This window comes from Vigna unguiculata, chromosome 7 (genome assembly GCF_004118075.2).
Source record: "Vigna unguiculata cultivar IT97K-499-35 chromosome 7, ASM411807v1, whole genome shotgun sequence".
Classification (NCBI taxonomy): Eukaryota; Viridiplantae; Streptophyta; class Magnoliopsida; order Fabales; family Fabaceae; genus Vigna; species Vigna unguiculata.
The window spans coordinates 38,675,430-38,702,777 of NC_040285.1; the positions used below are offsets into that span (position 1 = coordinate 38,675,430).

Here is a 27,348-nt window from a genome sequence, read left to right on the forward strand (position 1 = left end):
CTTTCATCGTCTGAAGTACTTTTTAAAGACAAAATTGTAACAGAATTACACACTCCAAAGCGGACAATATCTTAGGAACGCGATCCTTGTTTCTAATGATGTTGTTAGATCAACTTGAGTCAGGTCAGAACAAAATAAAAAGATAAAAAAATAACACACACACTATTCAATTAAATTATATATTTTAAAACATATAGTTACTTTAATTTTTCATTTTTTTTACCTTAATTATATTAAATCAATATTTTTATTTGTAATATTAAACTTACTATTATTAATAATAAATACTATAAATTAGTAGTATAAAATATCCAAAACTTAAGTATTAGACATTTTTGAAGAATATAGACATATTTGCTAAAAAAAACATATTTTTACAAAAAAAAAAAAATTGAAAGCAAAAAGTTAAAAGTTTTAACAAAAATTATTTTTTATATTTATAGAAAATAAAAATGAAGATAAACAGTGTCAATGTAAAAGAAATTATGATATCAAAATAGGAATGTCAAAGTACAATTTTTTTCCATCAAATTCAATAAGTTGAGTGTATTCAACAAAATGGTATTAGTTGATTCTGGTAAAATCAGTAGTTGAATAGGACAAAATGGGAAGAAATTAAAAGTTTTAAAGTTGAACTTGAAAAACGGGGATAGGAAGCAAGATGGGTTGATTGAGAAAGAGGTTTGAATAACAGTGATATATATTTTGTGACTAATTCCTCTTTGAAAAATAACACAGAAAAGGTTATAATAGGAAAATGCTTTGTCAAAAGTTAGCTAAATATCAATGCCACTTCCTTCAAAACCAAGTAAATGCGAATACTTAATCACCCAAAGTCGTAACCAAGTTTGAAAGCAATTACCCAATTACTTCAAGCAATTTCTCTTTCATAAGAAATCGGTGGAATTAAGGATACTCATTTTTTATCTATTTAGTATTCAATTTTTTTAGCTATTTACTCCTTAAATAAATATTTTTACTTTTCATTTTTATTGTATTAATTATTATGTCCTTTTATATTGTTTCATCAATAGTTTTACGTATATTGTTTTTAAGTGAGACAAAACTCTCACTTCGATCTAATAATCTTATTTTTACATTCATGTGGTCTCATAAACAATATAAAGTTTAGAAAAACAAACTCTCTTTTTTTAAATAAATTGAAACTTTGAAATTTAATTATAATTTAAATGTTTTTTCTTCATTAATTTTTTAAGACGTCTTTTAAAAGTAAAATTATAACAAAACTCTTGATTGTAAAATAGACAATAAACAATTCTAAAAGGTTGTTTCACTCACTAAACTTTATTACCACTAAATAAAATTATACACAAATGAGTTAACACGACGTGACGTAGTGAGAGTGACTTAAATGGTTTAAATATGAGACAAGTATCATGGTGGATATCTTGAATAGATAGCATTACATTATTTTTGTTCAGACTTTTTTTCTTCAATTTCAATTAATTTGTAAGAATTAAGTTATTCATATAATAATTTCGATGATTGGAACATCGACTGAAATTTAAATAGTAAATTATTTTGTAAATCAGGAAAAATTTAATTTATAGAACCTCGACCATTATTTTCAAATTTCATTCACTTCTTTATATAAAAACTGGCTTCTAATAGAAATTAACTATTTTAAAGAAAAAAACACTTTTTATGAATTTATTTAAATAAACGCTGATTCTGATTATTAATTATTTATGTCAATTTTTCGAGTCTGTAGATGGAAGAAAATCGATGAAAAAACATCCTTAACGTCACAATAGTGAATTTACAAGATTGAAAGCGATTGATAAGTTTAGTTAGATTTTTTCACCATTCCGCGTGTTGAGCGTGTTTGGCTTGGTAGATAAACGAGGAAAAAGAGTGAATGAATGGTGCATAATTATAGAGGATTTTTGTTTTGCATGAGTATATTTTTAAGACGATTTTTCAGATATTCTTTAACAGCAAGAGTTACTTAAACCATCAAATGAAAAAAAAAAGGATAAAATCAAGATTATCATCTTCTAAGCATGATTAAGAAGATAATATTGATGAAGTCCAACGCAAAATTATAAGACATGTATGTGTATGAATTAATTTATCAAAGCATGCACTTTTTTCATCTAATTATTTATGTATTATTCATCCTGTATTTTTTAATTGAGACAGTTCATTTTGACATCCTTAATACATGTTTGGAAAAGTACCCGAAAAATTTAGTTATAAATTAATTTTCCTTGACATATATTGCAAATGATGTTTTATTTAAAAAAAAAAGTTAATAGTAAATTTTAAGACAATTTTTTATTCGGTAACAAATTTTAAAAGGTTAATTTTTAACTTGGAAATGATTTTAAATTTCAAATTATTTCTAACTGAAAATGAAACCTGACATAATTAATCTAAAATTATGCTAGTTGGTATTTTAATCTTTTTATGGATAATACAAGTGAAGCCAAGCACATGTTAAGTACGAACGGCAACAAACATCTTTAACAAACATCTTTATCTAGAAGTTTTCGAGACATGAACCAATTCAAAGTATCAAAATGATGCAAACTATGTTAAAAATAAGAAAAATCTAATTTTGATTTTCATATCATACCAATTATTTATTTAATAATGTATGCGTTCTTCTTATAATAATGCTACCCACGTTTCGTTGTCATGTGGATCGACAATTCTATCTACTTTCCCACACATATATCATATTGTTTAATATATATATATATATATATATATATATATATATATATATATATATATATATATATATTTATTTATTGTGATTATAAAAATAACATGTCTTGAAAATACCACATCGTCTAGGATAATTAAGGGGATATGTACTAGTAATTATATAATGGGTTCTAAGTCTATGATGTTCTTTGTCCTAGTCAAACACACTTTAAAACTTGTATTTAACTTTTCTTATACTCTTGTAATAAAGTGATGTGAAGTTTGAGTATATATGTTATACAAATTTTCATATAGTGTTACCCTCTTTTGGTTGTAGTTTTTATCCGATTTTGGGAGTTTCTACGTTATATATATATATAAAAGGATTTGATGCTTACAATGTCTTTAGTGGACTAATAAACTTAACGTCTTTCGATTTCATTCAAAGTTTTTAAGTGTTTTATGCATCTACAATTAAAACAAATTTCATAGACAATTTACTTGTGGATTAAAATCACAATATTTTTGTATCTTTTCTATTATTAAGGATGAAAAGTGGAGGAATAAAAAAGTAAAGAAAAATGAAGAATTGCATATGAAGAAGAGAGTGATGGTGAAGAATATGTAAGAATGTAAATTGCAGACAAAGATAACCAAGGTTATATGGGTTAATATATTATTCTAAGTGTTAGATCTCAAATCACTTAATTTAAGATATCATACACTAAAACACATATTTTGTTAAGTTCATTTGACGTTTCAAATACGTTTGATGAAAACATTTTAGTTATTTACACAGTTTGAAATATTTTTATTATAGTGTTAGCGGAGAAACGTGTTTGAAACATTAAATAAACTTAATAAAATTTGGTTAAAAGAACTAAACTCATGCATTTTTAGAAAAGATGACTAATCATAAAGTTGAAGTTAAGGAACAAAAAAGCATACTTAATCATAAAAAATACTACCCAATTCATTTCAAACATCTCAAAATTCGACATCAACAATATCAATATAAAATACTTCATAAGTTAGAATTGAATTCAAAGTATTTTTCCTTCTTTACTTTATGTTTCTTTTAATGATTTGCTCAAAGTAAAAATGTGAGAAAAAAATATAACTTGTTTTCATCATTATAATAAAATCTCTCATTAACAACTAATTGTAGTGAAAAAAAAATATGATTAGTCACTATAGTGATCAATTTAGATATCAATTTACAAAATAATTTTTTTTTATTAAAATAGTCACTATTAGGAATAACAAATTATAATTTCTCTCTAAAATTTAGCTACCAAGGTTTTAACTGTAAAAAAAAAATAGTTTATAAATTGATCACTAACATTAGCTACTAAGGTTTTGGTTACCAAAGGAATTCATTTTTAAAGTAGTTTCTGATTAATTAATGACTAATTTAGTGACCAATTATAATTTTTTATTTGTTACGATACATCCAATAGTTTCATATCACTTAATAGTCGATATTAGACGCAATTTAAATACTTCTTCATTCTTCCACCCTCAGACATTTTTTAAGGACAAAACAGTGACAAATCTCCACACTTCAAAGTGAATAATGCTTCGAGAACATAGTGGTTGATTCCAACGATGTTATCGAACTTGTAATCCGAACATTGTTCATAATAGTAATTATTTTAGTAACCAATATTTTTTTTATTTTGTAAATTAATATCTAAATTGGTCATTATAAAGACAATACATATATTTTTGCTTTAGATGTCACATGCACCCAAACTATTTATATATTAACTGTTAAAAAAAAGAAAACTTGAATATTTGAGAGAAAACAATCACTTATTTAAAACATTTTTTTTTTGTCTATATTACTATATTCTCTAATATTTGTGTATAAATATTATTTCATTATATAAAAAAAATTTCTAGAAATTTAGAAGAAAAGAAGAAAAAAAAACGTTTAACAAAAACGATATACCCTACCCATCCTTTTATTGTTATCAAATATTAATTAAATATCTTTTACAAAAAATAAATATTACACCAAATAAAATATGATATTATTTCATATTCAACGTAAAAAAACATATTCTATTTATTATAATAAAATACCAATAAATAAAATTATAATTATATAAATATTAAATAATAATTTGATGGAGGTAAAATAATTTTAAAGAAGAGTAGAAATTATAGTGTCTTAGAAATAAGTTTCAAAACTTAGGATAAAAGATAATTAATATAAGTATGTTAAGTTATCTAATTAATTAAATACATTTTAGTAATTAAAATGGAAATGAATATGAAAAATAATGACACAAATACACTTATTCGTCCATATTATCCGTAGCTAATTTAAAAAATCTAAGTATTATCAATATTTGTATTCATTTTCAGTTAATATATGAATTCTCGATTAAAATCATGACAGATTCAAATAATATAAACATAAAAAAAATTCTTTTGTCATTCACAATTACGACGATAAATTGTAATATTATATAACACTTATAATAAAGAATCATGAAAATAAACAACCAACATATCAATTTTGTCTAATTAGTTGAGCACGTTTACCATGTGTCCATTTGATCACTATTCTTTTATTCTTTTTTAACCCATTCAACTACATTTAACATAAAAGGAAGAGTTTCGATAAATTATAAAAGAATAAACTATAAAATGAATTAGTTTAATCAAATTTAATATTATTTAACCTGCTAAACTTTATTTTTTTAAAGATGTACATCTAAACTCTAAACTTTAGTTCAATCATTAAATTTTTAACAAATGACATAATTAAGAATGACAAAGGAATTATTGAGACTCATTTTCATTGGCAAAATATGGGGTGAAAAAAATGAGACTAATTTACTTACAGATCTATAATGGTAAAGTGACATTAGAATCTTGACCTGTTTAAATTTTTTATAATTATATTATTTTTTGTTATATATATATATATGATTATTATTATTATTATGTGTACTTATTAAATTATTTAATTATAATTAATATTTAAATTAGTCGGATTTAAATTATAATACTTTTATATATTTGTATCTCCTAAAAATTATAATAAATTTTTTTTTACTATTTTTATTTTAATTTAGAAAAAATGTTGAATATACGTCGTCTTTATTTCTGGTTCACTAAGTCATACCAACCATATAATGAGTTAACAAATTAAAAATATGAAATTGTCCCGTAAAACTAATGTCAATTAAGATCATAAATAAGTTTGTCCTTGGAGATATTTTTGTTTTGACGGGACTTCTCTTTATTGATTGGGTATGAATATGGGTATTGGCATCGGCCGGTCTTAGTTAATCCGTAGGGAGTCATGGTCCTCCCAATTTTTTTTAACTATATGCAGTACATATTTTATTTATGAAAATTAAATTATATATAATTTATTTATTTTATAAATTATAACATTTAATGTTAATAAATGATAAAATATAAAATTAAACAATAAACAAAATTATTAAAATATCTTGTGTCTTCTCTCTCATTATGATTTTATCACATATTGTATTTATCTTCTACTCTGGTATATTTTCTTTTGTTTATGAAAAAAAAAAAAAGACGTTAGACAAACACTAACTCATCCTTTGTATTTTAATTTCTCATCTGTTATAATAGAAAATGTAATTCTTTTTTGTTTATTATAGGAAAATATTAGTTCAATAAATAGTATATTTTTTTATCTCGTGAGTTTTTTTGTATTTGTTTTATGGGTATAGAATAAAAAGATATGTATTAAATTTCAATTTTGTATTAAATTTTGATAAATTGTTTTTTACTTTTTTTTAAATAGATATATAAATGAACAATAAAATAATATGTTATTGTTTAGGAATGATAAGAGAAAATACCTGTAGAGATGAAAACAAGATAAATTTTACTTTACATAATTTTGAATTATTCACAATCCTAATTTTGAATTAGAGGGAACCTTATATAGAATTAAAAGAATTATAGTTGTAAGATAGGAGTTTCGTATTAACTCTTTTGGGAGATATATGAATTTTAAGTATATTATTTTGGCCTTTCCAAATTTTAGGACCAAGATCTACCACCAAAGATCCTATTTTTTTCAATTAGGTATGAGGATAGGATGAGGTTGTACATATTTGTCCCGTTTCTGTCCCCAAAATACCTATCCCTATCCTATATATAGTAAACATTCACTTAAGTTTATATTTTGATCTTGAGAGTTTGATCCAGACTTAATTGGAATACAGACATATGAAATATTAAGAGTCATAAATATGATGAGTCATATAATTACAATATGAAATATTACGAAGGTTTAAAATTTGTAAACATTTTAAAAAATATGAGAGATACAAGAGATATGATAATTATAAGAGATATGTTTAATAGTATAAACCTTTCATTTATTGGGTAATATAAAAAAGAATTATTGTATTATTATTATTTTTTATTACATTTGAATAACTAAAAAAAATGAAATCGATATTTTCCTAAAAAAAAAATGAAAACCAAACAGATAATTTAACCTATCCATTAAAACCTTTCATAAATTTTTTAGTCAAATATCTTCATTTTAGTCTGTCCATCCTTGAAACAAATAACTCAATAATTTTCTCTCTATTCTCTCGATCCATTCTTAAAAACAAACAAAACCTACCGATAAACCATACACGTGAAGTGGGGATGGAAGAAGTGGTCGTTGCTGCACTGTGGGCCGATGGAGGGAACTTGTTAGATATTGGAGTAAATCACACCAACATTCATCATCATTTTTTCAAAATACTCTTATACCCACCATTTTTTTATAATAAACTCTCTAAATGCTTACATATAACACAAGATTAGAAGATATGTGTGGTCCTTTTAAAATCATGAAATACATTTATATTATAATGGAAGATAATGAAATGTTTTTAAAATAAATGAGAAATTTATGCATAATTTAAAAAAAATTGGTATGTTAGTTTAATTTAAGAAAATCTCAAAAAATAAAAATAAAAATGGTAGTATAGATATTTTGGGAGCATGAACTCACCTTGCCAACTACTGCTACTTCTACTTCATTCCTCCCTTCACGTGGTGGTTGAGAAACCCAACCACCTTTTCTTCTACCTTAATTCTTTCGCAACTCCCTCAAACATATAATCTGTTCCAACGCATTTTAATTCAAATCAAAACCTATTAAGTTTTATATCTTATTTAATTTTTTTTTATATTTTTTTAAAGTTTTAAATAAATTTTAATCAAGAAACAAACCCCTTATAGTGTGGCCTAAGCAAATCATTAAGGATGAAATTTTATTCCATTTCTGGTCCATAACGTGTTATTATTGCAATAATTTAAGCCAACACTGACCCATCTGCCCCAGGTTTTAAAACAATTTAGGTTTCGTTGTTGCATTATAAAGTAAGCACCAGTGTATTTTAGAGATTTTACAGCGCTGTATATGCCTCGGTTCATGTGGACTCGCTGCATAAAAGCACGCGGTGGCAGTTTTGTAATTAAATTGAACTTTTATGCCTCGGTTGTCATAATAACCGAGGCATATAGAACTAAAAAAAATTTGACTCAGCGCCTTGACCACTAATTTAATTTATTTATTTTTTTCACTGATGCAATATGCCTCGGTTCTCTCTTAACCGAGGCAGTAGAGACACTTAATTATTTTGACCACTGCGTTGACCCCTAATTTGAATTTTTTATTTTTTTTTACTGAAGGAATATGCCTCGGTTCTGTAATAACCGAGGCAGTAGTGGTAATATATGCCTCGGTTCATCGCCTACCCGAGACAGTAAGTGTAGAATATGCCTCGGTTTCGAATAACCGAGGCAGTATCCCTTCGTAGAGTTAAAAAACTCCAATTCCTTCGTTGTTCTGCACTAGTGAAGGTACTAATCACAATAGTCAAGTTACTTTCCTATCATAATAGCAAGTTAACAACAACTATTGACTACACAAGCTGATGTAAGACAATTTTTTATATATTTACATTTCATATAATTTAAACAATTACAGAATTTTTTCAGAATGTTTTTATTAGTTTCACTGTCTTAAGGAACACGTTATCACTTACTGAGAAATATATGACCGATAAATACTATTATTGCACGTGTGAATCTTGCTGTAACAGATTTTTAAAATATACAAGGCATGAAAATGAAAAAAAAAGTGATAATATCTTTTATTTTAAATCGTGTACCCAAAATATTTTCTGGATTAAAAGATGGAATGTGTTAATAATATACACAACTTTTTAAGATATGCTACAAGCACGCACGACCACACGAGTTTGACTCGATAATTTTGTAGAGGAATATATAGGTATAATAGTAGCTAGTTAATGAAGGATCAAATCCAAAGAATCTATATTTTTTAGATTAACAATATTCTAATCACAATTCCCACACACCAATATTAGTGTGAAAATCTTAAATCTCCAAATTTACATGCATGACTTGAATTAAAAAATAATTCTTATATGTAACTGTTAACGATAAGTTAGTAACTTACTATTAGTTTAGAGCAAAAGAGTTAAAGTGAGGGACCGAGTTCATAATATTCTAACCAGGTTATGAATTTTAGGTTTAATTTGAACCTTAGGTTTTATTAGTTGAAAAAAAAAAAAACATAACTGTGAATATTTGTGGATATAATTTGTAAAAATAGATATTTTTTAGTTGATATATGTAAATATTTAGTATGGGTATTTAACAAATATTATTAAGGAACAAATTTTATGGTATTCAACCTGTATGTATATAATATTCGCTGAGTTATTGAATAATGATTGAAAGTTTGATTTCATATAACTTTTTATCTTTTATTTAAAGATATAAAATTGAAGTTATTTTTTAAACTTATATTTTAGGTCTACTTATTTAAATTTGTTTTCAGAAAATAACTAATTTCATTTGTGTTAGTGTTTTAGTATGCAAATTTATTAATTGTACTTTAAAATTACTATTTTTTATCTAAGTTTATATTTTAAAGACTTAATTTTAAATTTTATTTAGATAAGATCAGTAATAAATAGACACCGTACTTATTACTAAATGAATTTTAATTTTTTGATTAATTTTTTGTGTTATTTCTTTGTTGTACATTTACAATATACCGATAAACATTTCTTTTGATATTTTAAGATATGTTAAAGAAAATATCTAAAGTTATGTTAAAAAAAAAATTTAAGTATTAACATAAGTGTATTTTAAAGACAAAAAAAAAAAAATCTAAACTCTACACATATTATAATATCTAAACCTATCAACCACATCATTTTAGGTAGCTTTTGACAATAATGTTGAACTAAAAAAAATTAATTTGCTTTAACAATGAATTTTTAGTTTACGAAATTTATAATAAAACATGTATTTTAAAACTTAGGTTATGAAATTAATTCTGATTTTTAAATATAATAATTTGAAATAAAAAATTATACCACGTGTATATTTTGGTATTTTTTTTAATGAAATAGGTTAATTCATAGTTTGACTCATTGACACCTTTAATTAAAATTATTAAAATCAATGCAAAAAATCTATAAATAAAAAAAAACTAAAAATAATACCTAACTTCTATTTGTAAGTGTTAATTGTAATTATTTTAAAAATCTACTTATAAAACATAACTAATTCTTATCACTATTGTTAAGAAAAATATTGTAGCTTACAATGAAACACTAACAACTAAGTTTTACCGAAAAACATGCATCAAATTCAAAATAGCATGAGATATATGACATTTAGTTATAATTTTACAAACTAGACGGATTATAAAAACATTATTAATTAAATTTAATTATAAGAAGTAACGCATCACCATGAATAGAGTATGCGAAGATCTATTAAATTTCATATGCTATAAAAATATTATAAATTATTAACGAAAATACAGGTGGCATCGTACCGGTTCGACCGTAAGTTTATCAAGCTTACTTTAATTTTAATTCAAACTTTATTTTTATTATGTTGCTGTATTATTTTAAAATATAAAAAATATAAATATTGTATAATAGTATAAGAACTAATAACCAATTTAAAAATTAAAACTGCGATGCATTTTCTAAAAGGATGTTTATTAAAAAAAATTAAAATTAACGGATACCATAATCATTTTATTTTATGAGAACGTCTAAATTTAGGAAATAAATTAAAAAAGTGTTTTGAAAAATATAAAAAAATGATAGCGAAAATCATATAATTTACATATGTTTATAAATGACTAATAATACATATTAATAAACTGCCTCGGAGAAATAGTGCAACATGAAAATTTTGAAACGCCTTAATTTAAGATTATATAAACTTAAGAAGGTAAGTAATTATAAATTACTATATGTGTGTGATTTAGTTGTTATTTTTTATTAGTAAGCTTTTTAAAAAATAATAAATAGTTGGTTTAAAGGGAAGATGATGAAGTAAAGAGGTTTTGAAGCACATGAGAAACGTTGAGATCTGGAAAGCAAAGGTGTATCTTTTTAGCAATTAGGAAATAGGAATAGTTAAAATGATAAATAATAAAGATAGAGAAGATAAGAATTGGTGTAACCCATTGATTGAGGCAGTGATAGTGGGCAACATTATCGTAGGCATTTTTAATGCAATTTTTATTTTATTTTAATTTTAATTTTATTTTTATTGACGTTGCCACCACTCAAGTAAACCTTTCATTTCAAAGCTTCTCAGAAGGCCAACCCATAATTCCCTTCGACCAAGTTTGCAATTTTGAATGCAATTTTCAAGTCTAAACAAATCCCATCACTGTTATAAAATTAAAAAAAATGAATAATGAAAAAGCTTTAATTCCCAAAACACCCTCACACTTAACCCTTGCTTTGTCCGTTTTTTCTTTTTCTTTTCCTTTTGGTACCAACCAAAACACCTAAAAAAACACCAGCCGAACCGGGCCGAATAAAGCACCAAAAGCGGTCATTGACTAGGCGAGTGGGACCCACGCAACTGACCCGGACTCCAACTCCAAATTCAACTCCATTTAATATTTTAAAAAAGGAAAAAGCAGCCACCATATTCTTTTTACAACAAAACCATAAAAAGCTAAAAATAAATATTTAAATAAAAAATAAGAAACATGAAAACAAAAAGGCAAAATCAAAGTCTGTGTGTAATGGGCTAAGAATTCGGTCCCACGCGCCTGCGTCGTCAGCATCATTACACCGTACTCTTTCTTTCTCTCTCTCTTTCTTTCTTTTCTTTCTCTCTCCATTGTCCCCCTTTATATATAAGCCTCACGAGATCTCTTCGCCACCACAACCCGCCGTGTCAACTCTCGTTGAAACACCACCGATTAAACGTGTCTCTTAAATCTAATTCCCAAAACGCTACCGTTTTGGCCTTCCTTTCTAAGTATGGGTGATAGCGATTCAGGTTGCAAGAAGCGTGTCCGAGATGACTCGGACGACTCGGTTCTGGAATCGCCCGAGGCAAAGCGACTCAGGGACGATTTACTCGAGTTCTTCGACGACGCCGACGATGCGCCGTCCACTCAGGACCTTGACTCCGTCATGAAGAGTCTGCAGGAGGAGATCTCCGGCGTGACGTCAGATTCCGGCGAGTCTCAGGCGCAGATCGGATACCTCCTGGAGGCTTCCGACGACGAGCTAGGGCTTCCTCCAGCCGGAAACTCGTCGGTGCCGGAGAAGAAAAACGAGGAGAATGAGTTGATCCGAGTGGCGTCTGACTCGTCAGGAATCGGCGAGTTGTGGGAGTTTGAGGACCATAGTTCAAGATACGATTCGTTTGATTTGGGAATGGGATTCGGTTACGAGTGCGATACTGCTACGGAATACGCTGCGTTTGAGAAACTTTTCGATCATTCGGATGTGTATTATGATTCCACTGATTTTTCTGATACATGGCGGCATGAGACGTTGCCCACACAATAGATATTTAATTAAAAGGAAAAAGAAAAAAGATAAAAAGATAAAAGTATTAGAGATGTACATATTTTTCACTGTTTTTTGTTCCCTTTTTTCTTGATGAAGGGAATTACAGAAGAAGTTTAGGATAACAGATGCAAAGGAAATTGCTTAGTTATATTTCTAATACTTTATGAAGGGAGTAAATTACTGGAATATTCACTATATTAAAATCTAGAGTCTGAATTGCACGTCTAATCTAATTATCCAAGAGATTTTTTGAAATAAAATGTTGATTTGGTTTTGCAATTACAAGAACTGGAAAATAGTATCTCTCTTCTTCTCTGCTAGATGAACTGCTGCTAGACTGAAGAAACACAACTTGAAAATTTTGAATTTTAGTTTGGCGTGGAAAGTAAAAAAAAAAACTGAGAAAATAATATTTGACTGATACGATAAAGAATTTATTAGTAATATTTGATTTAATTTTATGGTTTGTTCTTCAATTTTTATCAAATTCTATTTTATTTAGCAACAATGGCTACTAGTATTTGTGTTTCTTAATAAGTGGTATTCATCTGCTTTATAAATTTTGGTTCGTTGTGTTTTCTAATTAAGTGATCTTAATATTATAGATAATTTTTTTGGTTTCAATTTTTTTTCATCTATTTATGTTCTATATTCTATAAAAAAAATGGATTATAACTTCTATTATTAGAAAGAGAAGAGAATTGGGGATTCTATTTTTCTAGAAGAAAAATAATATCTATTTCTAGTTATAGAATTTTTCATTTTAAAATATTGGGATATTTTAGTTAGCACGCTTAAAATGTTTGTAATTAATTGTTAAAAAGTACTTCAATTATCTTTTATCCTTTGAAGAGAAGATAAAAACAATCGGAGACCAAGACATGAACTTGAAGAAAGTGTCCGACCAGTCCTGTATAAACAAATAATAAATTCAACATATACAACACAGTACTTTGAATTAATACCTCAAATAGAAAAAAAAAACTATAATAATTACTTTTAGATTTCATTTTATAAGAACGATACAACATATGATATACAAGTGTTTAATAATGAATAAAACATTTTTTTTTCATCTCACTGTATACCTTTTTTGAGAAAAACACTTCTTATTTTCTCTCGTTTCGTTTTGTAAGTTTTGATCGTGTATAATTTTTTTTTAATATGATAATATATTAATAGTAGTTAGAAAAATACATTTAACAAATAACAAATTTTGATATACTATAAATTAATCTATCTCTGGTTGCTTTAAGGGAGAAAAAAACTAAAGTTTGGTAGACTTAAAAACAACGATATATTGGGAGCTGAAAGATACTTTAATTTGATTGAGAAGAATGACAATACCAAAGTATAGCACGTGATGATGCCATTGTTAATCTTGGGTGGTAGACGAAGAAAGGAGGATGGTGGATTTTGGGCCTAACTTTTGTGTATTTCTTGCACATTTTACTTACATACTTGTTGGTGCACCGTACGTTTAACTTGGGCCATTTTTGGTGAGTAAACAACTGTAGCTTCTATAAGCTTTACAAGTGGCTCACACCTCACCAATTACTGCAAAACTTAATTCAGATTTACAAAATAAACAAAAATAAACAACGTTGTATTTGGAAGACAGAAAAGGACATGGTTTTAGGTTTCTTTTCCTTTTCTACATATTCTTTGTTATGTGAACCGATGGAGAAGAGTTATGGTAGGCATAAATGATAGGTAAACCTAACTCATCCAACACGACTTCACACCCAAATAAAAGAAAATTAATTAGATGGATTAATCCCGTTAAGGAAAATGATGGTGCACACCACTATTGAAAAGTATACACATAATAAATGCTTCATTTACGTCACCATTTTAGTTTAAGCTCTTTCGATACTCACCCTTTTTTTTGTTCTATTTTACACATATAGACCATACCCTATTTCCGCATTAGTTATTCCACCCCACACTTTGTTCAGAGGTGCCATTTGAATGAAAGTCTTACCTATAAGTTATTTAAAAAGAAAATCTGTTTTATCATAAAGTTTTTAAAAGACTGACGTATTTGTGGTGTACTATTCCGCTAAGCAAACTACTTAGTGGTTACATTTTTCTCACAATACCATATATGTCGAATAATTTATGTATAGGTGTTATAATAAAAAATGACTTGTTTAAAAGTTCTAATACGACTGTTTAATTATATATAAAGTTATTCTGAAACTTTTTATGTTTATTTTTTACACAGACCAATATATTTAATAGTAAGACAGATAAATAAATATATGCATTTAAAACAGTATAATCAATTTAATATAAATTTAAAAATAGCGGTTCAAAAATGATTTTAATAATATTTTTGGTATGACATATTCAAATAATTTTTCTAACTTTTTGTCTATGAATACATCCATAGGGGATAAATAAAGGTTTAAATATATATTTGGTCCATATTTTTGTTGTTTTTATTTAATCTGATTTTCATTTTTTTTATGTTCAATTAAGTCTTTATTTTTGTCAAATTCTGGTCAATTTAGTCTTTTTCATTGACGGTGTTTAAATAGTTAACGTTTTTGAATAATACATGTCACAGATTTTTTTTTTAATTTAAATTTTAATTATTATTGTTTTTTTTTTAAATTTCAAAAAATTTGTCCACGTGTCAAGTCACAATTGTGTCACATGTCAAAAAATTATGTGTAGATACATTATATATATTTTTTATTTTAATTTATCAAAAAAATATTTTTTATTGGTTTATACCAAAGTCTAAGGACAAATAAGCTGGTGCTTGTAGTTTTTCGGAGTCATATACTTAAAAAAAAGTTAAATACTTCCGTGGGTATATTTTTAATTTCTGTGAAGAAAAAATATTACAACTAAGAGCAAAGAGGAAGAAAAATTCGATAGCGAAGGAGTTTTGCAACTTCGGCCCAAGTCTGGCCCGTTAGATACGGGCCGAGTATCGACCGCATCGGTTTATATTTATTGGCAAGAACAAGTTCTATTTTCATTAAAAATAATAGCACAGAATACATATATCCTTTTATTAATATATGGAGTAGAAGCTATATTAATAGTTACAATAAATTTAAAATTAGGAAGGCCTTTTTTTGTACCTTTGAGGAAAGATTATTGATGTAGAGCCAAGGTCGTTAGTTTGTTTCGTTTCTCGTCCGAATGATGATACCTAGTTTGAATATTGCGATCATTTTTTTAAGGATACTTAATTGAAAATTGAAATAGTTGATGTAATGTTTTAATTGATTTTCAATTTTAATTCATTTGATTGTGCTTATAAATTATAGAGCTAAAATTTCGAGTTGAAAAAAAAAAAAAAACTGGTGTCTTTCATTGGTATGGGCTCGAAAAGTGTAAGCCCTGCCCACGACAGTTTTTCTATTTCAGCCCAAAAAGCAAGTTACCTACAAAACAAACAAGATGTATGAATTATTTGAATTTGACTTTTTAAATGTTGGAAACCTTAACTAAATAATTCCGGAAATAGATACAATTTTGAGATTGGATTCAATTATTTAAATGAGTAAAATTAAAAATTTATAAGCTTAATATCAAGTTATTAACAGCTCGTTTGTATAGTTGTTAAGAAACCATTATGTGATGGTTTTATTTGAGATTGTATACTTTTTTTTTTCTTATGGTAAATTTTTTGCATTTTGTGATAGTTTTATTTGTATAATACTCAGATACAATAATTTTCCTGATATGGAAGACACTATAAATTATTTCACAAATTTAAGACATATATTTTAATATTTAATATAGAAGTAACTTGTATTATAATTTTTTTAAGAAACTAACACAAAGTTATGAAATGGTCAACGATATTTTTCATAATTGACATATTTTTAATAAATGTTAAAATATGATCAAATTATATATTCATTAAAAAACCGAAGAAGAAAGGTTTGTTACATAATATATTTTTGAAAAACATTTCACCTCTTTCGTTCTTAGTGGAATATATAAGTTATATAAGAGCAAATTTAATGAGAATTTGTTAAAATAAGGTTATTTATTAAAGAAATATTATTTAAATTCATGTCTTATAATTTTTTTTCAATTTTAATGAACATATATTTACAATAATTTAATTAAAATTATGTTCTTAATAATAAAAATTCATTTTAATAATTTTTTATTGAAAATATTCTATATATACAAAATCTCCTTAAAGTTACTTTCTTATCTTTTATCTAAAATCTTACAAAATCCCTTTGATTGTTGAGAATGCACATTAAGATATAGTTGACGAATTATTTAACCATGGTCGTTACCTAAAGCCCATCAAGGCCCATAAAATCATCCCCAAAGACAGAGCGCGTCATGGTCTTCACTCAACTACTGCCAGAGTAAAAACTACCATATTTCCGGATATATAAACCATAGCATATTTTTGGGTATATAAACCATATATCATATATACTTTTATTTATTTAACCATGTGATATAAGTAATATAAGAAAAATTAATAAATAGTGATTTATTATTTATAGGAAATAGTAGATAATTTAATATAACAATAACAATAGATTAAATATAATGTTGAAAAAAAAAACAGTAATAATATTAATCTTTATCTTAAATAATATATATAAAAAATCGTTATACAGATCAATAACAGAATCTATGATATTAATCTTAATAAAGATAAAAAAAATAAAGATAAAAAGAATAATGATATTTATCTTAAAAACAAATACATCATCCAAAGATTTATAAAAGGTTTACAATGAGGCACAATGGTCTTCTCACACAAAAATCTAGCTAATTCTCTCATCTCAATTCCCACCCATTCTTCTTCCACGTTAACGCCAATTCTTCAGCATCGTCCACGTCACCACCTCAACTCACCGAAGCTGCGCGTCTAATCACGCTCTAAAAAGCGTGTGATACTCCTCACCCAACCACTAACATAAACTAGCATATTTTCGGGTATATCATATCATATTTCCAATTATTTATTTATTTATTTATTTATTTCAGTAAAAGAGGTTTTTATTCACATTTGTTGCGCCTTTGGCTCACTCTCTCTTGTTCCTTTCTTCTCTACAACGTTGTAATTGGTGTATTCGGATCGGCGGAACTTTACCGTACCGGCGTGACTTCCGACGCTGTTTGTGACGCCTTACTGCGATAGGTGACGAAGATGAAGGTTTTCGTGAAGACTCTCAAAGGCACTCACTTCGAAATCGAAGTGCAGCCTCAGAATACGGTTTGTTACTCCAAACTTTATCGATTTGGATTCTTTGCGATTTTCCTTTTTCTATTTCGGTCGCTAATTGCGTCCTGTTCTTGAATTCTTTCAAAGGTTTCCCCTCCCTCTAGAACCTGAGATTGAGTGTTAATTAGGGTTTCACTTATTTGAATTCTAATTTAATTTTGATGGCAATTTGGATTTAATTTGTTACTTGAAAGTTAATTCCTGCTTTTTTGGAGTGACTATTGATTTGGTATATGGAATATGCTGGGGAACGAATGAAGTCTATTATTCTCGTCATAACAACATTCTCTAGCTAGATAACCATATTTTTAATAACTTTTTTGTCTTCCGGATCATTGCTCGTGTGAATTGGTGGCAAACTTGTTATTGATGATTCTATTATTAGTGGGAAATCTGTTTTCTATGTTTGGGATTCTTGGGGCATGTGATAGTGAATAAGTTCCGCATTGACAATATCTGGAGTATTACTTCTTAGGAATATCAAACCAGTTTGTATTATATTTTTTTTTTTTGATAAGTACTGGTTCTAAATTCTAATTGCTACTCATATCTATGGAAATTTAAATGCCCGGCTTATCTTACTGTTACCGCTAACACTTGCTCCAAAAACTGACTTATTACCTTATTCTCAGAATGGATGTTATCTTGGTAACTAGGACTGCAGTTGATATGTGAATAATGAGCGCTTTTTAGTGTTTTCGGGGTTGCACGTTTCTAACAATCCAATTTTTCTAAATGCTTGATGTGACCTAAATGTGGAGTTCTATATAATCAAATTTGTCGACGCTTCATCTTTTAAGGGCTTTGTGATTCACTTCTACTTTCTTCTGGTTTGTTTAACATCAATAACTGATTTGTCACATTATTTTCAACCGTGAATATTCTTTTCAGGTTTCTGAAGTGAAGAAAAGTATTGAAACTGTTCAGGGTGCAGATGTTTATCCTGCTGCCCAGCAAATGCTAATTCACCAAGGGAAAGTTCTGAAGGATGCTACTACCTTGGAGGATAATAACGTAGCTGAAAGTAGTTTCATTGTAATTATGCTATCAAAGGTAGTTTCTTTGGTTCATTTATTTATTTATTTTTAAAATGATAATATGTTGCATATTCTGTTTCAAATTTATGTTGAACTAAATTAGAATTATATGTTTAAAATATGCTAGAGTAAGAGCACTTCTGGTGAAGGATCTACTACAACTGCACCATCGACCAAGGTGAAAACACTTTTTAAATGTTATAAACTTTTGCAATATTTCTATCATGTAGACTTTACCCTGTTATGGGATATGATAAGACAAGCATAATGTCTCTTATGCGTTATCTAAACATTCTCTAAAAATTATGTATTCATTCCAGACACCACAGACTAGTGCACCTCCTACTTCAACAGCGCCAGTGTCAACAGCTCTTCAAGCTCCAGCTGCAACTGAGGCACCGTGAGTTGCTAATCTTTCTAGGATATTTTTTATTTGTTTAGATAAATGTCAATTTAAACTATTTTAATGTGTATTATGTGCTATATAAAGGCTTCATTTCAATTCGACAGGCCGGAAACTGTTACTGCACCTGCACCTGCACCTGTATCTACACCTTCAGTTCCAGCTCCTGCTTCTATTTCTTCAGGAACTCCTGTGTATGTGTTATGCTTCCTGCCCTGTGTAGAATGTAGAGTTTATAGTTGCTGTTATTTTTGTATCTGGAAAGACAGAACTCTTCAACTTGCTTGATTCTTCTTTTAAATTTTGTTGCTAAAAATGTCTTTTTAATCAGGGAGGGGTCTGATATCTATGGGCAGGCGGCATCCAATCTCGTTGCTGGAAGTCATTTGGAGGGAACTATTCAGCAAATTATTGACATGGGTGGAGGGAGCTGGGACAGGGATACTGTTGTCCGTGCTCTTCGAGCTGCCTATAACAACCCTGAGAGAGCTGTTGAATATTTGTATTCGGTATGTGAATTTTAGACGTTAAATACTGTGCTTGATGAATTTGTCCTACAAGTATTTCAGTCGCATATAGTTAGCTTAATATAGTATCGTAGTTATTTGGGTGGAAGGTGGACTCTTTTATTTTGTGATATTTTCTTGCCATCTTTCCTTTTTTAAATCCAAATATCATTCATCAACATTAGGGTATCCCTGAGCAAGCTGAAGCTCCACTTGTAGCCAGAGCTCCTGCAGGTGCGCAACCCGCAAATCCTCCTGCAGCTGCTGCTCCACAAACAGCACAACCTGCTCCGGTTACCTCAACTGGGCCTAATGCTAATCCTTTAGACCTTTTTCCGCAGGTAGCTATTACATTTTTTATTACTGAAGAGAGAATGAAAGCTTTTGGTTGTTGTATACTGAACTTTGTGTAACAGGGCCTTCCTAATGTGGGTGGTTCTGGTGCTGCTGGTGCTGGCTCATTGGATTTTCTACGCAACAGTCAACAAGTATTATTATCTTTCTCTTCATTTACCCCAGAATTTCTTGCTTCATAGATATGTTTTAAATAGATATTTCAATTATGTTCATTCGCATTTCAGTTCCAAGCCTTGCGGGCTATGGTGCAGGCTAATCCACAAATATTGCAGGTTTTCTTCTTTGCTCAGTAGTGTATCACTGTATCATATGTTGTCTTCTTGATAGTTCCCTGATTCTTGTTCTTGCTGCAGCCTATGCTACAGGAGCTCGGCAAACAAAATCCTCATCTTATGAGGTTGATTCGAGATCATCAAGCTGATTTCCTTCGCCTGATAAATGAACCTGTGGAAGGTGGCGAAGGGTAAGGGATCATCTGATGTTCTTTTGTAATTTTGAGTGTGTATAGATAGGAGGGGAAGTATCTTTTCTGAATATCTTTTGCATGTTCACTGAATTATATTTTTCATTTAATGTGCTTCAGGAATATATTGGGGCAGATGGCTGGTGGCATGCCTCAAGCAGTGACCGTCACTCCTGAGGAGCGCCAAGCTATTGAGCGTGTAAGTTTGACTTCTTTTTAGGATGTGATGTATATATGCTGATACGTCTGAAATTTATAGTAATCTGAGTTGTGGTTTTTGTTTTCAGCTTGAAGCAATGGGTTTTGATCGTGCGATCGTATTGGAGGTTTACTTCGCGTGTAACAAAAATGAGGAATTGGCTGCGAACTACCTTATAGATCACATGCACGAATTCGATGAACACCAATAGATCTACTTTCCAATTTGCCAAATTATTTCTTTTCAACTTCTTCTCTCGATGGGTCTTTGTTACACTCGATGTTTAATGAGTTGATGTTTGATAATGACAATCTCAAGTGGATAAGTTTTAGCCTCTCCTTTATTATTGCCCTTGTATTTATCATTTCCTCCCTGTCCCTCGAGATTTTATTAGTATTCATATACATAGTTGTTTGCCCCCAACTTATTGGGTTTTTGTGCATCCCTTCTAGTTCTAACGTTTGAGATTCTGCATGTTTTATATGCCAGTAGTTGATTGATGCCAAATTAGTCCTCTTTTGAATACATGGAAATAATTTAAAAGTAGTTATCATCTTGAGTATTTATCGTAAAAATTAATATGAATAGATGTCGGAATTAGCTAAAATGTTAAGAATTTATTCAAAATCAAATCAACCATATTCTAAATGTTTCTTATTGTACTGAATTTTTCCGTTAACGGTTATGAAACTTAGGTAATTTTGTATGGGGTGACATAAAAAAAAAACGAACTGGGATAACTCTGTATAGTTAATGTAAACATGATTTAACTTATAAATTATGTGCCTCGTTAAGTGTACTCGCTGCCATGTAGACTTCAATATAAAGCTACTGGTTGCAATAATTAATTTGAGTTTTTGGTTTCTGGAAGTATAGTGGCTATTGTTGTCAGGATTGGTTTACAAAAATAGAGGCACAATAGATTTTGATCTGACAAGCTGTTGGAACTACTAACTAGTGATTGTTATCCGTTGAATCACCACCGCCCCTATAGACTCGTATATGTCACCAATTTTCCCTGCGATGCTATTTTTATGAGTCCACGTCTACCTCTGCCTGACAAATCATTAGTATTCTGATCAGTCCATCTCCCTCATTCATTTGTTACCCATTCTTATCCATCTCACAAATTATCACGAAAAAAAGAAAATAAGAAATAAATAAACAGAATGTTAAGTATTAGTGATGATTTGAATTGACTTTTATCGTATTGAATAGAGCTGTCAAAATGGGTTAGAACCTGCAAGCCAATCTGGTTTATCATGAATTCGGGTTGAGTTGAAATTTTTTTACAAATTTATATACCGGTTGATTTTTGATTCGGCTCATTTAAAACCTAGCTCATTCGGGTTGAACCCGTGATGAGTCGGAGTTGGTGAGCCAACCCGCAGATAAAAGGGTCACACTAGTGTTTTTTATTAAGTTGGACTTTAGATTGCATTTTTTAGTCAACACATAAATAATTTGTATTTTTTTTATTTTGGTTTATATTTGGATTGTATTAAAGTTTATTTAGATTTTAATTAGAATTATAATTTCGTTTTGACTGAAAAATAAATAAAAAATTATTATTTTTTAATTAAATGAACCCGTAAGCCAATCTGTTTAACCTGTCAATCCGTAGTGGATCGAGTTGAATTTCAATATTTTTGGCTCGTTAAAAGGTGAGCTGGGTTGGGTTGACTCACTAAATTATCAATCCATGGTGAGTTGAGCCAGGTCGAATCAGGTTATTCGTTTGGACAACTCTAATCCTGAGTGCATCGTTATTCCTTAGTCCTTTACCATCATGACGTAAGATGAGAATTGATGATCTAGTTTATTACACCTCTATACATGTAAGAAAATAATACATGGATATTATTTTCTTAGACCTCCATTGATCTCACGAATATGTGTAATTATGAAACTTGGATGTTTTTTTTCGAGATAAGAATGGTTGCTTACATAATATAAAATATAACTGAATATGTACACCATAGATTATTTTACATTAGCTGACTATTGTTTGTTATTTTGTTATATGATAACTGTTATGAATCTATTTAATATAAGAGCAGATAAAATTGAATGTTCATAAAATGATCAAGTAACTGCATAAAGGATTTGGGACATGTTTTATTTTGAAAAACATATCTTTCGTATGTTATCATAGTTCGTAAATTTCAAACTAATTTAAGAAACTTTCTTTACAAGTACTTATGGGGTGTTACAAAATGATCCTAAAAAGAGAATAGGTTGGGCCAGGGCCCAATAGAAAGAGGAAGAATAAGGAGGCGATGGCGCGCGAATGTTGAATACGAAGGGAGCAGGAAGTTAGCAGGGGTGGACATTTGTCTTTCAGGAGTTTGAGGGAAATGAATTGCAAGGAATGTTGTGGCAGAGCGCATTTGTAGCGAATGTTCCCTCAGCGTCTAAACACGCGCTTTGCTTTTTACCATTGCGAATTCCAGTTCCAATTCCTTTTTGACGTTTGAGACGTTCGCAAACACATTGAGATCAAAGGAATCGATAAGCGATCCAGCTATCGAAGGAAGAATAGGATGCCCGAGATGGATGAGGGCGAGGTTATAGATCAACCTCTGACGGCCATAGCAGAGGCGTTTGAGGAGCTGTCGAAGTGGATGAAGGAGAATAACGACGGCAAACACATTCGCCTCGACACTTTCTGCGAGGCCGCCTCTCTCGTCTCCGTTCTCTTCCGTTGTCTCGGCCTCGCTTTCAAATTCGCTGAATTGGAATACGTCGCCAAGGTTTATCTTCTTTTCTTACTTCAATCGTAAATCACACTTTCTTCTCTTCAAACTTCAAAACTACCACACGAGATTGACCGTTGTGGTCCTCATTCGATGAAGAAGACATGTGTAGTTATTTCTATTTTGAGTCCTTTTTTTTTTAACAAATTACTCCAACCGACTCTTCGTATGAATTTCATACAGTATCCTTTTTTTTTTTTTTAATTTTGAAGATAATCACAGCATGATTTGCATTTCTCTAATTAATAACTGTGACCGTTGATCTACTGAGGAGAGTTGGGTTTTCATGACGCGATCAATCATGGTACTTATTTTGTTTTTGTTTTCTGGAGAATATGTAGTGTTGAATTGTGTCTCTGACAAAATTTATTTGGAAGGAGGATATTTTAGGAAAATAAAGAAAAAAAAATCTTGTAGTTTTATTTTGTTTAAAATGCTTCACTTAAATAATTGAATTCCAGATACAATGGTTGGAAGAACGAACACTGGATAAATGGTGCATGTGAAAAATGATAAAAAGAAAACTGAAAACGGTGATTCTTGCGCTCAGGCGATTAAAAGTTATGATTGCAGAATTTAGTGTATTTTAATCTCTATTTTCCTCGAGTTACTCCTTGTGGTCAAAATCATGTTATCTTTGTTTTTCCTTTCAATTTTTTAGATCATATTGAATTTGGATTGTTTGAAAAAATCATGCACTTATAAACTCGGATATTGTGGTGTTAAATATTGCAATTAACACATAACTTTCGTTTAGTAGCTCCTACATTTTGCAATTAACCACGCTGGTTGTGTACACCATTTGGTTTCTTCAGAGTTAATTTTCATCCAACTAGTTTCTCTCTATATTCAGTGCATCATCTTTGCTTTACCTCCTAAAATTTTCACTTCATCCTGTTTTCTGGCTCAATTTGAATGTCTGACATTGTTCCTAACTTTATGAACATACGATGTTGAAATGAACAGCTAGAAGGACTACTGGAAGCATCAAAGACATGTCCCACTCTAAAGGATATTCTTGAAGTTGATGTTGCCAGTGACACAGTGAAACAATCTGGAAGCTATTCCCGTAATCTGCGTAGAGTTCGGCAGGGTCTTGATCTCGTCAGAGCTATATTCGAACAACTTTTATCCACTGAGTAAGAAACCTTTTTTGTGTACAACAACATAAATACAATGCTGAATTTTCCGTGTGAATTATTAGGAAAGGAAGGAAATGGTTTTCACACTAGTCCTTATTACCTTTCACTTTTTCTTTAGAAATATAAAAAATAACTTCTGTTAACCATTGTGAAATGGTGTCAGAAGAAACTTTTTTTAGAAAAGAAAAGAGTACCATTTTCCTGTCTGTTAGTTTCGCCTGCGTTGAAGCACCACATCATAAATTCTATCATTTTGCTTTCTTAATTTAAGTGCCTTGTGGATAGTTGTGATATCTGATTTGTATTTTGGCATTTTCAGAGATTCTTCTCTAAAAGAGGTGGCTTCAACAGCTTATGGGCAGGTTTGTGCACCATTTCACACATGGGCGGTACGAACAGCTGTGTACGCTGGGATGTATACACTTCCAACGAGAGAACAACTTTTGATGAAGCTCAATGAAACAGGTAATTTGCATTGTTTTATTATGTTCGGTGATGTGCTTATTAAGTATATGCAATGAAATATATGATGTGTTTAAATAGATATATTGGTGTTGTAACAGATTGGGTTGAATATAGTTTTGTTTGGATAGATATAGATTTATTTAAAAAACTCAAGTTGTAATAGCTTTTTTTTTCAAGTATGGTTTGACATTTTCAGAAACTGTCTTGTGATGTTAGAATTTTATTTTATAATAGTTATTTTAGAATAGCTATGTTTGGCCTATTTCTAAATAGGCTAATGATAGAGTAAAAAAATGTAAAAGCAATGAAAAACTACGAGAATTAAAATCACTGTTACTTAATGTCCAACTAAATTTTTAGAAAGCATTGGTCCGACATGACATATAAGACCTTAAAAGCTCATGGAGTGAGCTAATCTATTTCTACTCAAGTGAATCCATTGAAAAACTACAACCATATGTGTGTTGGCAGTTATAGTTTAAAAGTTACCACTTACTGTTGAATTTGTCGTTAATCCTAACATGTTAGTCATCTTTTGAATTTCCTATTTGAACTTATACACAACATATTTCTATTCGCTGTATAATTTCATTATTGTTGGCTTTCATTTTGGGGTTAAACAACTTACCTTCTTAGCATATTCTATTTAATTATTTTCAAATTTATAAAAAAAAAATTTGCATAAATTCTGATATGAGCAAAGGGTTTTTTAAACAAACTTTATCCCATTACCATTTAGATAGATTTTTCTTGCACCAGTCCTTCTTACAGAATATCATAAATTCTTTTTGCAGAGCAATCAGCCGAGAAGAAGATGAAAAGGTATATTGCTGCCTCACATCCGATTATAGAATACATTGATAGTCTGTACCTTTCTCGAAATATTACGTTGGACTGGTGAGTTTATAAAAAGAAAAAGAGAAAATCTACTAAGTTGAATGCCCTTTCTATTTGTTAGAAGGCAGTGTCGTGTTGTTGTATATATCAGCAACCTAAGTACACATGCTTCGATTTTTGTACTATATATATAAAAGATGTAATTATGTTAGTTTTACTCGACGCCTCTTGGCCCTTTAGAGATACCAAATAGATTTGTACTAAATTACAATCAAAATGCATGCGAAATTTTCAGCTGGTTTATAGTTTTTGTGTTTCTGTATGCACGTATACATAATTTGTTTAGAACTACAGAAACCGTTACGTTTGAATCCTGTGAAAGTACAATTATGAAATGAGGATGCGACGCATTTGGTGCATTATTACCAAATATCAAATTAGCATTTTACGACGAAAATTATATGCAGGTTTTATTGATGGATGAATTGATATTCGGTACATTTTATTCATCTGTGATTTTAAATTGTTGACAGGGGCATCGAATTCGCACTCGAAACCTGTACACTAGGGTTAAAATTTGTATAATTTTCTTATAATGATGAAATCAAACATTCATAAACTAAGGTGTGCAAGTTTCATTAAACTTACACCAGTTCAATTTTTTTATTAGTGGTTTAAAAGAAATATACAAATAAAAATCATATAATCTTCTGCCTTTTGGCAAATGTGTATTGGAAACTATTGCTAAACTTTACATATATAAATGGTCTTTCACTTTATCTTAGGCCTGGCCCTGTTTAAATCAACTGTGACTTTCCTTTTAGACTAAAAAATATGTAAACAATTGAAACTTTTTACTCTCGTCAGACAAGGTAAGCTTCGTGACTAGGTAGTGTTTGGTTCGGTATATTTTTAAGAACCAAGTCAAAACACTAAACAATCTTAATATAAAATAGGTATGAAAAAAGAGCTTACAATTACTATTACGCTTGTCTAGACATGTTCACTAATTGAGGTGATGTTCTTAAAACCGAATTAATTTGATAAGATTACTCAGTTAGACAAATAAGTCACTACTTAAGACGCACGAGTTTAGCACGTTGGTTATGTAATGAGTCAATAAAATACAAAAATAACCCAGCATGTTTAGAAACATGATTGATTTGGCTAAAGTGAGTTGAACCAACTGAGCTAAACACATAAAAAACATTTGGTAATCAAAATAGGATAAAGATATAAGAGAGAGACGATGATATCAGTTGGAGAAAGGAAGAGCGCATCACAACTCCCATCCTTCCTAACCAATTTACCATGCAGGAAAAGAAAGCATTGGCTGAAATATATTCTTGGTGGGAAAGAAATTCACGATGAGATGACACATGTCCTGATTTGGGACATTCTTTTG

At 29.3% G+C, this 27,348-nt stretch overlaps 3 protein-coding genes across 3 annotated transcripts; all 3 read left to right on the forward strand.

Moving 5' to 3' along the window:
- The first annotated feature begins 11,897 nt into the window (after positions 1-11,897).
- LOC114192192 lies at positions 11,898-12,836 on the forward strand. Its single transcript, XM_028081827.1, has one exon. The coding sequence runs from the start codon at positions 12,015-12,017 to the stop codon at positions 12,549-12,551; it is 537 nt and encodes a 178-aa protein (XP_027937628.1). The 5' UTR covers positions 11,898-12,014; the 3' UTR covers positions 12,552-12,836.
- Positions 12,837-17,503: 4,667 nt separating this feature from the next.
- Positions 17,504-21,185, forward strand: LOC114192190 (ubiquitin receptor RAD23c-like). The gene is made up of 12 exons (XM_028081825.1): positions 17,504-17,769; positions 18,670-18,831; positions 18,943-18,993; positions 19,136-19,215; positions 19,326-19,412; positions 19,550-19,727; positions 19,910-20,065; positions 20,141-20,212; positions 20,306-20,353; positions 20,435-20,544; positions 20,665-20,743; positions 20,832-21,185. The coding sequence occupies exons 1-12, from the start codon at positions 17,704-17,706 to the stop codon at positions 20,952-20,954; spliced, it is 1,212 nt and encodes a 403-aa protein (XP_027937626.1). The 5' UTR covers positions 17,504-17,703; the 3' UTR covers positions 20,955-21,185.
- A 1,737-nt stretch (positions 21,186-22,922) lies between these two features.
- On the forward strand, positions 22,923-26,240 carry LOC114190663 (ACD11 homolog protein). Its single transcript, XM_028079636.1, has 4 exons — positions 22,923-23,496; positions 24,466-24,638; positions 24,961-25,106; positions 25,901-26,240. Exons 1-4 carry the CDS (start codon positions 23,287-23,289, stop codon positions 26,005-26,007), a joined length of 636 nt encoding a protein of 211 aa, XP_027935437.1. The 5' UTR covers positions 22,923-23,286; the 3' UTR covers positions 26,008-26,240.
- Positions 26,241-27,348: the final 1,108 nt, after the last annotated feature.

Bases quoted from the DNA above. Each gene is read 5' to 3' on its own strand.
- LOC114192192 (XM_028081827.1), top strand. From the start codon at position 12,015: ATGGGTGATAGCGATTCAGGTTGCAAGAAGCGTGTCCGAGATGACTCG.
- LOC114192190 (XM_028081825.1), top strand. From the start codon at position 17,704: ATGAAGGTTTTCGTGAAGACTCTCAAAGGCACTCACTTCGAAATCGAA. The intron at 19,413-19,549 runs GTATGTGTTATG...CTTTTTAATCAG, and splicing joins ATTTCTTCAGGAACTCCTGT to GGAGGGGTCTGATATCTATG. The intron at 20,354-20,434 runs GTTTTCTTCTTT...TTCTTGCTGCAG, and splicing joins CTAATCCACAAATATTGCAG to CCTATGCTACAGGAGCTCGG.
- LOC114190663 (XM_028079636.1), top strand. From the start codon at position 23,287: ATGCCCGAGATGGATGAGGGCGAGGTTATAGATCAACCTCTGACGGCC. The intron at 23,497-24,465 runs GTTTATCTTCTT...TGAAATGAACAG, and splicing joins AATTGGAATACGTCGCCAAG to CTAGAAGGACTACTGGAAGC. The intron at 24,639-24,960 runs GTAAGAAACCTT...TGGCATTTTCAG, and splicing joins GAACAACTTTTATCCACTGA to AGATTCTTCTCTAAAAGAGG.